Raw genomic sequence first — 12,802 nt, 5'->3', positions numbered from 1 at the left:
GTGATTATATGTTGTAAACCAAAGAGAATGTTTTTATTTTACTGTTATATAGGAACCCTTTAAAAATGTACAGACCATTTTTAGCATGCTGGCCACATAGAATCAGGCCGCTTGCCAAATCAGGCTACAGTCGGCAGACCCCTGATACAGAAGAAAAGCAATTCTCAACTATTCATTCTCCTCTAAAATTCTCCCCTCTTTCTTTCAACTTCGAATAATTTCAGATGAGGAATTAGAGGTTTAAAGGACTCTACAGATAAGGGATCTCATATAACTTTCCAAATGAGGAGCCGAAGACTCAGGGCACCCAAGTGACTGGTTTAAGGTGCAGAGGCCAAACGCTGCCTTTTCTCTCCTTCCATTTTGGGGACACTTTCGCTCAAATGTGAGGACTCCCTTTAAAGTACACTGGACCTTCACTATATTCACAGCTTAAAATATTTGTTACACTGGATACTTTTTTCACATTCTTTTATTATGTTCAAGAAAATCACACCAGAAAAAACTTAAAATGCTTTTTAGTTTGGCTTGAGCTAGCATGCTTAGAATTCTGTCGCCTAAACTCAGTAAACTATACTGTCCAGTCAGGCTGGACAGAATGGTCTGGTTCTGAGGGGAAGCCTGAATAAGCAAACAGCTTATAGGAAGGGTCTAACGCTATCCACCTTTTTTCCTATTACAGAAATATGGAATGAGGAAGAGCACTTTAATGCCACTTCTTAGAGTAAATTTGAGAATAAAATTTTTTTCATTTTCCTTCAAATGGTAAAAACCAAAGCTTATTCTTTGTACCTGAGTTTCTCATTGTTTCTGCATAGCATTCCTGATTAAAAGCACTACCTTTATTACCAAAGAAGAAATTTTCTAAATCTAAGCAGGTATAGTCAGATATTCCAAATGAACTTTCCCTAAATTTAGTGCTTGAATTTTAGAACAACTTTAGAGCACAAGTTTACCACCCTCTACCAAAAAAATCATTCAGGTGTCAATTCTGAATATAAGGTTTGAAATTTCTTTGGATTTTTTTTTTTTTTTTTTAGTCTTGGATCTTTTAAAGTATATTCACACAACATATGGATTTAGAAAATATTATCTCTGATAAACTATGTGTCATCCAGGTTATTTACAAAATGCTATCACATACCAGCTCTGAAAAACTATAATTCCATCAGATACAGATTTGTGAAATTTTCATTCTAAGTATGAGGTGACGTGTTTTCTCCACATCACACCCTCACTTTTCAGGTAAGAGAAACATGACTCCTTTAAGACTGAAAAACAAACCACATCCTCCTCCCTTATTAAAAAAGATTAAGGAAAAAAATCACACTTCTTAATGATCCATAAGTGGCTCCTAAACCTTCCTTTTATTCTACTGTATTTAAAAACTCTTCTTCTCGAAGTTTCAATTTAAAGTCCTCTCTGATTTTTTCTAGCAACTCTGGTTTAAAAATAACATCCAATGCAGTCATTGCCAGCGCTTTAGCCGTTCGCAAAGTGTAGAACTGAGCTTCTTGTGACCCTAAAAGGTAGAGAAAATGAATAAAGATAACTTCATATGTATTACAATTGATGTGTCAGTTTTTAGGTCAGCTTTCAATATCTAAATCACCTCTCCTACTGCCCACCATAACATAGATTTCCTGAGGTCATGTTAGGTAAGGAAATGATAATAGGCTAAAATAAATAGTTAGAAAGGCAGCTATGGCTACAAAGAGAGAGCATGTGCCAAACATTCACTTCTAATAACACTTACCTGCAGCTTCAGTATATTGTTCTGTATGATTCAAGGCTTGAGATCCAATGTAAAAATATGGATGAATCCCAGGAACCACAAAAGTAACATTTCCAAAGTCGGTAGATCCTTGGAAAGGTAAGACAAACCATGAATTTCTAGTTGCTAGTCCAGTGGACACTAGAGGACACTTAATCTCCACAGTGCCTGTCATGATTTACCACTCCTTCCCTTCTAGAAATTCTCTACCCTTTTGGCTCCCGTGACTTCACTCTTTCCTGACTGTCTGGCTTCCTCTGCCTCCTTCTCTAGTCACTCCCTTGGCCTGTCTCCTAAGTGCAGGAGATCCCTAGGGTTTCACCTCAGGCTACTTCTCCTTCTGTGTCCTCCGGCAACCACATCAACACTGGAAACCTGTGTTTTCAATTAGCTCTCGTGTACTGACAACCCCTCAGTCTCCACCTAGACAACTTTTGGGGGTTCCAGATTCAACAGGCTACTGGAGAGCTTTCCTTAGAAGTTCTGTGAGCACCTCAAATTTAACAAGCTAATAATTTACACCAACCCACCATACTCCAGCCTGCTCTCTCTTGAACATTCTTATCTCCCTGAATGACATCAATACCCAGTTTTATCTCCAGGTCCTTCTGAATCGACTTCACCAACATCTATTATATTTTAAGAGGCACATGTCTAACATACAACCATATTAGTAATAATGCTCTTAAAAGGGAAAAAAAAACCCCAAAATAATCTGATATGCTTATGATTATTTAAATTCTAATAGTTGTTCTCAGAAACTGAGGAGTTTCTGTCCCCATATAATAAAGTCCTTAGTAACCTGTTTACTGATGACTGAGAGTGCATTAAAATTCTACTTCCCCTCTAAATTGCTTTCTTAAAAAGTAGAACTAAGGAAATTTAAACACTAGAAATAGTTGGAACATAAAGCAGAGTACACTGGCTATTTCTAAAACAAATCTGCTCATTTGACATTCTACATTCACTGAAGAGTTCCTTAGTTTCTTTCCTCTAATCATTAAATTTGCGAAAATACGTCATTTAAAAAAATGAGCAAGGGGTTCTTGTCATGGCTCAGTGGAAACGAATCCAGCTAGCATCCATGAGGACACACGTTTGATCCCTGGCCTCACTCAGTGGGTTAAGGATCATTGTTGCTGTAAGCTGTGGTGTTAAGTCGCAGACACAGATCTGGCGTTGCTGTGGCTATGCTGTAGGCCAGTGGCTACAGCTCCGATTTGACCCCTAGACTGGGAACCCCCATATGCCGTGGGTGTGGCCCTAAGGAAAAAAGACAACAACAACAACAACAACAAAAATTGAGCAATACCTCCCCAACCTCCAAACTGTTAAACAAAACCACTGTGCCTTCTTCAAATAGCACAATATGGTTAAAAGGACTTAATTACCTGAAGGGCCATTGAACATTGCATCTTCTGAAATGAAGTCTATGCCCAGCTTTTTTCCGTTTTCAACATAAGCCTTCCACAGGCTCTTATTGGGAAGAACGTTATAATAATCATGTGCTCCAGCTTTAATTTCTACCTAATAAAAAATAATAAAGAAATTTTGAATTAAGAAACTCAAATTCACCACCTAGTTTTCAAACCAGCAATAGTTCTCTAACAGAAAGAGGTTTAAGTGGGGGCACCTTCCCTTTAGGAAATCTTTTACCTTCAGAAAATCTCTCTCAAATATTTTACCTTTAAAAAAAAAACAAAAACAAAAACCCACAAACTTTTCTATAATGAGAGTTCCTAGGACCCTATCTTTTTTATGTTACATGTGGAACAAAGATCACCTAGCTCTAACAGCCAGTGCGTTTCAGCTTCAGTCACCTAAAAAAGTTGTAGGGGAGGCCAGGACTCTCCATGTTAAGCAGCAGCCCCAAGAATACTAATGCAGGTGATCCAAAAACTACACTCTTAAGAAAAACTGCTCTAGGTTGTAGCCTCTCAAAGAAATAAAGATTTACTAATATTCAATGTACACAGTGACACTGACACTACTGCCTGGTTTGAAAGGTATAAAGTACCCTGAGAGAAAAAGACAGGATTCACAATGGGGAAGGGTTGACTATGGTCCTCACTCATTAATTTCAGGGCATGAAGATACAGAAGCAGTTTATATGTGCCCAGTTAAGAGGATTTACAGATTTAGATTTCATTAAATCAAAATGGGCAATACTCCTGCAAACTAAAGATAATACCAATAACATTAGCAAAAACCAATTATAAAATGGCAGAGATGATTCTTCTATTCTTAGCAACACAAGTTAGAAACAATGACACACTAAGCATATACTACAAGTCAGTCAAAACATAAAAAAATTATTAAAAGACTGTTTAAAACATAAGGGAAGAGATAAGCATCTACCTCATACAAATTTTAAGGTAGTAATCATAAAGATACTCAAAGAACTCGGAGGAAGAATGGATGAACAGAGTGAAACTTAGAAGTTTTTAACAAAGAGGATTATAAAAAAAGAACCAGAAGAGCTAAAAAATACAATAACTGAATTAAGAAATACACTAAAGGACTCAATAGTAGATTAGATGACACAGAGGAATGGATTAGCAAACTGGAAGAGAGAGTAGTGAAACTCAAACTGAACAGAAAAAAGAAGAATGAATTTTAAAAAATGACAGAGACCTCTGGGACATCAGGACTACGAACATCTGTATGACAGGGGTCCTAGAAGGGAGAGAGAAAGGGGTAGCGAACATATCTGAAGATAACAACTAAAAACTTCCCTAACCTGGGAAAGGCAACAGACATCTAGTGCAGGAAACACAGAGAATTCCAAACCAGATCAACCCACACCAGGACACCTTGTCATTAGATGGCAAAAAAACTAAAGATAAAGAGAGAATATAAAAAGCAAAAAGAGAAAAGGAACAAGCTACATACCAGAAAGAGAATTCCCACAAGACTAGCAACTGACATTTCAGCCAAACTCTACTGGCCAGAAGGGAGTGGCATGAAAAAGGGATGAAAGGGGAAAACCTACAACCTACAAAATCTCTACCTCACACAACTTTCATTCAAATTTGAAGGAGAGATCAAAAGTTTTACAGATGAGCAAAAGCTAAGAGTTCAACATCACAAAACCAGCTTTACAAGCAATGTTAAAAGAACTTTGTTAAGCTAAGAAAGAAAAGGCCATGATTAAAAATAAGAAAACAACAAAAGGAAAAAATCTCACCTCTAATGGTAAATATATAGTAAAGGTAGTAGATCAACTATAAAAGTAAGGATAAAATACAAAAGCAGTAAAATCATCTATTATCTACAGTAAGTAGTTAAGGGATACACAAAAGAAAAGGACGTAAAATATATCAAAAACAGTCAAGTGGGGGAAGTAATAAAAACACAGGGCTGTTATAACACATTTGAACTTAAGAGATCAGCAATTTAAAATAATCACTCTCACACACACACATATATAGCTATATGCAAACCTCAAGGTAACCACAAACCAAAAATGTATAATAGATACATATACAAAAAAGAGAAAAGAATCCAAATTTAATACTAAAAATAGTCATTAAATCACAAGAGAGCAAAAGAAGAAAGGAATAAAAAAGAACCACAAAACCTCCAAAACAATGAACAAGATGGCAATATGTACATACGTATCAATAGTTACTTTAAAAATAAATGGATTAAATGCTCTAAGCAAAAGACAGAGGGTGGCTGAATGGATTAAAAAAACACACCTCTCTCTATATGCTGCCTAAAAAGACTCATTTCAGATGTAAAGACAGACTGAAAGGGAAAGGATGGAAAAAAGAATTTCCATGCAAATGCAAATAAAAAGAAAGCCAGGGTAGCAATACTTACGTCATACAAATCAGACTTTAAAATGAGACTGTAACAACAGACAACCGACATAACATAATCATAAAGGGGTCAATCCAACAAGAAGATGTAACAACTATGACTATATATGTATCCCAAAAAGGAAACCTACATACATAAAGCAAATATAAGATGATATAAAGGGAGAAATTAAAACTAACACAAGAATACTCGGGGATTTTAACACCCCAGTTACATCAAATGATAGATTATTCAGACAGAAAACCAATAAGGAAATATTGAACTTAAATGACACATTAGACCAGATGAACTTAACAGATATATACAGAACATTCCATCCCAAACAGAAGAATAAACATTCAAGTGCCCATGCAACATTCTTTATGAAAGACCACACACTAGACCACAAAATAAGTCTCAGTAAATTTAAGAAGACTGAAATCCTATCAAGTATCTTTTCTGACTACAGGTATGAGACGAGAAATAAATTACAAGAAAAAACGGCAAAACCCACAAACACATGGAAGCTAAATAGTATGTTCCTAAACAAACCAATTGGTCACTAAATAAATCAAAGAGGAAATAATAGCTGGGGACAAATGAAAATGGAAACACAACATGCAAAAATCCATGAGATGCAGTAAAAATTGTTCTAAGAGAGAAGTTTACAGCAATACAAGCTTACCTTGGGAAATAAAAAAAATCTCAAATGAACGACCTAACATTACACCTAAAGGAACTAGAAAAGAAGAACAACCAAACCTGAAGTTAGTAGAAGGAAATTCATCATAAAGATCAGAGCAGAAATAAATGAAATAGCGATTGAAATAAAAGAAAAAACCCAGAAAATATCAAAGAAACTAAGAGCTGGTTTTTTGAAAAGATAAACAAAACTGACAAACTCAGCCGGACTCATCAAGAAAAAAAGAGAGGGCCCAAATTGCTAAAATCAGAAGTGAAAAAGGAGAAGTTACAAACGACACCACAGATATACAAAAGGATCCTAAGAAATTACTATGACCAATTAGGTGCCAATAAAATGAACAACACAGAAGAAATAAACAGATTCCTAGAAATGCACCATTTCCTAAGACTGAAAGAGGAAGAAATAGAAAATATGAAGAGTCTAATTACCAGAAATGAAATTCATGAATGAATTAATAATTTTAAAAACTCCCAATAAACAAAAGTCCAGGACCAGATGACTTCACCAGTGAATTCTACCAAACAATTTAGAGAAGAGTTAACACCTATCCTCAAACTATTCCAAAAAGTTGCAGAGAAAGGAACACTTCCAAAATCATTCTGTAAGGCCAGCATTACTTTGATAACAAAGTAAGACAAGGATATCACAAAAAAATGAAATTATAGGCCAGTATCACTGACAATACAGATGCAGAAATCCTTAACAAAACATTAGCAAACTGAATTCAACAGTATGATTTAAAAGGATCATACACTATGACCAAGTGTAATTTATGCCAGGTATGTAACAGGAATGGTTCAACATCTACAAATCAACCAATATGATACACCATATTAATAAACTGAAGAATAAAAATCATATGATCATCTCAATAAGTGCAGAAAAAGCTTTTGACAAAATTCAATTTCCATTTACGATAAAAACTTTCACAAAGTGGGGGTAGAGGAAACATACCTCAATGTAATAAAAGTCATATATGACAAGCCCATAGCTAACATCACAATCAACAGTAAAAAGCTAAAGATTAGGGACAAGACAGGGATGTCAACTCTTGCTACTTCTATTCAACTTGGTATTGAATAGAAATATTAGTATTGTGGTTGGAAGTCCAAGCCGCAGCAGACAAAAAACAGAAATAAAAGGCATCCAAACTGGAAAAGAAGTAAAACTGTCAACTGTTTGCAAATGACATGATGCAATACACAGAAAACCCTAATGACGCTACCAAAAAACTACTAAAATTCATTAGTGAATACAGTAAATTTTCAGGATATAAAATATAGAGAAATCTGTTACATTTCTATACACCAGCAACAAACTATCAGTAAGAACTATAAGGAGTTCCCTCTGTGGCTCAGTGGGTTGAGAACCTGACCAGTATCTATGAAGATGCGGATTCAATCCCGGGCCTTGCTCAGTGGGTTAAGGATCTGACATTGCCGTGAGCTGTAGTATAGGCTGCAGACATGGCTTGGATCCGCATTGCTGTGGCTATGGTGTAGGCTGGCAGCTGAAGCTCTGATTCAACCTCTAGCCTGGGAACTTCAATATGTCACAATCCAATTCATAATCTCATCAAAAAGAATAAAATACTTAGGAATAAATCTAACTAAGGAAGTAAAAGACCTGTAATTGTAAAATTATAAGACACTGATGAAAGCAACTGAAGATGACACAAGACAGATGAAAAGATATACCATGCTCAAGATTTGGAAGAGTTAATGTTGTTAAAATGACCATACTACCCAAGGCAATCTACAGATTTGCTGGAGACCACTGAGCAGCTGAACTCTGCAGAAGGCAAATATCTGTGGATGCAGAGTTCTAAAGTACAGGGTCTCCTTCGAAGATAAGGGACCTAAGTATTAACCATGTTATTCTACAAACAGCCACACTATGTCCTAAGGGTACAGCCCCTTTGATATCACTAGGAAGATAACCTCATCATTGTCTATGCCTGTTCTTGCCCACTAATCTCATCACCTTCCTTAATAAAAATCATGTGGGCTAAAGCCTAGGGACCTTTGTTCTGCAGAACAGAGTGCCTCCTGGTGCCTCACTCTCTAAACGCAAAAAAGTCTTGTGTATTTTTTATACCCCACTGTTGTCCTTCCCTCTTTCAGGATCTCCCATTGCTCTGCAGCACTGGTCGTGACACAGACTCAATGCAATCCCTATAAAAACACCAATGGGGAGTTCCCGTCGTGGCGCAGTGGTTAACGAATCCGACTAGGAACCATGAGGTGGCGGGTTCGGTTCCTGCCCTTGCTCAGTGGGTTAACGATCCGGCGTTGCCGTGAGCTGTGGTGTAGGTTGCAGATGCGGCTCAGATCCTGCGTTGCTGTGGCTCTGGCGTAGGCCGGTGGCTACAGCTCCGATTGGACCCCTAGCCTGGGAACCTCCATATGCCGCGGGAGCAGCCCAAAGAAATAGCAAAAAGACAACAACAACAACAATAACAACAAAACCACCAATGGCATTTTTCACACAACTAGGAGAACAAATAATACTAAAATTTGTAAAGAAACACACAAAAAAACCCTAAATGGCCAAAACAATCTTAAGAAAAACAAAAGATATATCATGTGATTTCAAACTGTACTACAAAGCTACAGTAATCAAGACAGTAGGTATTGGCACAAAAACAGATACATGGATCAATGGAACAGAATAGAGAGCCCCAAAATAAATCTACTCACCTTTGGTCAATTGATCTACAAAAAAGGAGGCAAGAATATATGATGAAGAAAAGACAGTCTTTTCCATAACTGGTATTGAGAAAACTGAACATCTACATCTACAAAAGAATCAAACTGGATTACATTTTCACACCACATAAAAAATAAACTCAAAATGAATTTAAATATAAGACCCCAAACCATAAAACTCCTAAAAGAAAACACAGGCAGTACACTCTTTGACATCTAAATTTTTTTTTTTGATATGTCTCCTTAGGCAAGGGAAATCAAAGCAAAAATAAACTAAGTGGGACTGCATCAAACTAAAAAGCTTTTGAACAGTGAAGAAAACCATCAACAAAATGAGAAGCCTCTCCCCCAGCTGAAAATGGGAGATGTTTGCAAACAATATATCCACCAAGGGATTAATATACAAAACATACATAGAACTTACACAACTCAACCGCAAAACCCCCAACAGCTCAATTAAAAAATGGGCAGAGGACCTGAACAGACATTATTCTAAAGTAGACAGACATACCGATGGCCAACAGGCACATAAAAAGATGCTCAACATCATTAATCATCAGAGAAATGCAAATCAAAACCAAAATGAGATATTACCTCACATCTGTCAGAAGGGCTATTATCAGAAAGACAACAAATATAATAGCAAGTGCTGCTGAGGATGTGCAGAAAAGGGAACCCTTTTATTAAACTGTTGGTGGGGATCTAAACTGATACAGCCACTATGGAAAACAGTATGGGGATCCCCCAAAAAACTAAAAACAGAACTAACATACTCTCCAGCTATTCCACTTCTGGATATTTGAAGAAAACAAAAGCACCAGACATGGGATTAAGATGGCAGGAATAGAAGGACTAGAGCTCAACTTCTCTCCTAAAAAAAACAAAACTCACAACTAAAGGCTGAGCAATCTTCAACCAAATGGACTGGAAACCTTAAAAAAGATATCCTACTTCAGAAGACAAAGAGGAGGCCACATCAAGAGGTAGGAGGGGTGATTACATGAAAAAAGCAAACCCATATCTCCTGGGTGGGAAGCCCCACAGACTGGAAACTAACTGGTTCACAGAGACTCACCTACAGGAGTGAGAGTTCTGAGCCCCACATCAAACTCCCATGTGTGGGCATCTGGCACTGGAAGAAAGAGCCCCTGGAGAATCTGGCATTGAAGGCCAGTGGGGCCTGTGCAAGGAGCTCCACGGGACTGGGGGAAACAGAGACCCCATTCTTAAAAGGCACACACAGACTTTCATGTGCACCGGGTCCCAGGGCAAAGCAAAGTCTCCATAGGAATCTGGGTCAAACCTAACTGCAGTTCTTGGAGGACATCCTGGGAAAACAGGGGTGAATGTGGCTTGTTGTGAGGGAATGACATTGGAAGCAAGCTCTCGGGAATACTCAGCAGCATGACTTTCTCTGGAGGGGGCCATTTTGGGAAAATCTGGCCCCACCTGTCAGTCAGAGCTGAGAAGCCCCAGGCAAACAATCCAGTAAATAGGCTGCCTAAAGACCCCCCAGGCACACAGCCACCTCTAATCCCATCCAGAGACAAAACCCCACCCACCAGAGGGATAAGAATCAGCTCCACCTACTAGTGGGTAGGCATCAGTCACTCCCATCAGGAAGCCTACAGCAAGCCCCCATACTGACTTCAGCCACAAGGGGGGCAGACACCAGAAGTAAGAGAGGCCACAACCCTATTATCTGTAAAAAGATCACCACACCAAAAACCTATAAAAATGAAAAGACAGAGAACTATAACTCAGATGAGGGAGAAAGGAAAACCCCCAGAAAAACAGCTAAGTGATGAGGAGATTCTCAGCCTCCAGGAAAAAGACTTTAGACTGTTGATGCTGAGGATGATGCAAGACATTGGAAATAAACTGGAGGCAAAGATGGATAACTTACAGGAAACACTGACCAAAGAGATACTAGATATAAAACTTAAACAAGAAGAGATGCAAAATACAATCACTGAAATAAAAAATTCACTAGAGGCAGCTAACAGCAGAATACAGGAGGCAGAAGAACGAATAAGCGGGGTGGAGGACAGACTAGTGGAAATTACGGATGCAGAACAGAAAAGAGAAAGAAGATTGAAAACAAATGAAGAGAGTCTCAGAGAACTCTGGGACAACGTGAAACACACCAACATCCATATTATTGAGGTGCCAGGAGAAGAGAGAGAGAAGGGGACAGAAAAAGTATTCCAAGAGAGAATAGCTGAAAACGTCCCTAACATGGGAAAGGAACCACTCACTCAAATCCAGGAAGCACAACAAGAGTACCATATAAAATAAACCCAAGGAGGAGTACACCGAGACGCATATTAATCAAACTGACCAAAATTAAAGACAAAGAGAAAACCTCGAAAGCAGCCAGGGGAAAAGAAACAAATAACATACAAGGGAACCCCAATAAGGTTATGGGCAGATTTTTCAGCAGAAACTCTGCAGGCCAGAAGGGAGTGCCATGATATACTTAACGTGATGCAAGGAAAAAAACCTCCAACCAAGATTACTTTACCCAGCAAGGGTCTCATTCAGATTTGAAGGAGAAATCAAAACCTTCACACATAAGCAAAAGCTGAGAGAATTCAGCAACACTAAACCAGCCTTACAACAAATACTAAAGGAACTTCTCTAGGCAGAAAAGAAAAGCCTGCAACAGGAAACAAAAATAGCACAAATGACAAGGCTCACCAGTAAAGTTATATATACAGTAAAGATACGAAATCATCCATGCACAATTACGCCACCAAAATCAGAAATTATGAGAAGAGGTGAGTACAAATGCAGGACACTGGAGATGCACTTGCAATTAAGAGAACAACTTAAAACAATCTCATATACATATAGATTCATATTGAAACTTCAGAATAACTGCAAACCAAAAATCTACAATTGATACACAAACAAATAAGAAAAATCAACTCAAATACAACACTAAAGAGAGTCATCAAACCAGAAGAGGAGAGAACAAGAGAAGAAGGGAAGAAAAAGAGCAACAAAAACAAATCCAAAGCAGTTAATAAAGTGGCAATAAGAACATACATATCAATAATTACCTTAAATGTTAATGGACTAAATGCCCCAACCAAAAGACAGAGACTGGCTGAATGGATACAAAAACAAGACCCATATATATGCTGTCTTCAAGAGACCCACTTCACTTCTAGGGAAACATACAAATTGAAAGTGAGAGGATGGAAGAAAATATTTCACACAAACTGGGGATCAAAAGAGAGCTGGAGTAGCAATACTCATATCAGACAAAATAGACTTTAAAATGAAGAATATTTTAAGGGACAAGGAAGGACATTACATAATGATCAAAGTATCAATCCAAGGAGAAGCTATAACAATTTTAAATATCTATGCACCCAACAGAGGTTCACCACAACATATAAGGCAACTGCTAACAACCTTAAAAGGACAAATTGACAATAACACAATCATAGTGGGGGACTTTAACACCCCACTTATGGCAATTGACTGATCATCCAGACAGAAAAATCAATAAGGAAACACAGGCCCTGAATGAAGCATTAGACCAGATGGACTCAATAGATATTTATAGGACATTCCATCCAAAAACAACAGAATACACATTCTTCTCAAGTGCACATGGAACATTCTCTAAGATTGGCCACATCCTGGGCTTCAAATCCAAGCTTGGTAACTTTAAGAAAAATTGAAATCACATCAAGCATCTTTTCTGACCACAAGGCTATACGACTGGAAATCAACAACAAGAAAAAAAAAACTGCAAAAAACACAAACATGTGGAGGCTAAACAACATGCTGCTAAAC

General features: G+C 37.7%; 1 protein-coding gene across 3 annotated transcripts in view; it reads right to left on the bottom strand.

Annotated features, from left to right (window-relative positions):
- Window positions 1-454: 454 nt before the first annotated feature.
- PM20D2 (peptidase M20 domain containing 2) overlaps window positions 455-12,802 on the bottom strand; it is a 30,024-nt gene continuing 17,676 nt past the window's right edge. For all 3 annotated transcript variants that reach the window (XM_047760997.1, XM_047760987.1, XM_047760980.1), the window contains 3 exons: window positions 3,166-3,301; window positions 1,757-1,864; window positions 455-1,522 (listed from right to left, as the gene is read on the bottom strand). In XM_047760997.1, the coding sequence (XP_047616953.1) occupies window positions 1,368-1,522; window positions 1,757-1,864; window positions 3,166-3,301 (399 nt within the window). In that variant the 3' untranslated portion in view covers window positions 455-1,367. The remainder of the gene's footprint in view (window positions 1,523-1,756; window positions 1,865-3,165; window positions 3,302-12,802) is intronic.

This window comes from Phacochoerus africanus, chromosome 2 (genome assembly GCF_016906955.1).
Source record: "Phacochoerus africanus isolate WHEZ1 chromosome 2, ROS_Pafr_v1, whole genome shotgun sequence".
Lineage (NCBI taxonomy): Eukaryota > Metazoa > Chordata > Mammalia > Artiodactyla > Suidae > Phacochoerus > Phacochoerus africanus.
This window is presented reverse-complemented; position numbering and strand designations above follow the sequence as displayed.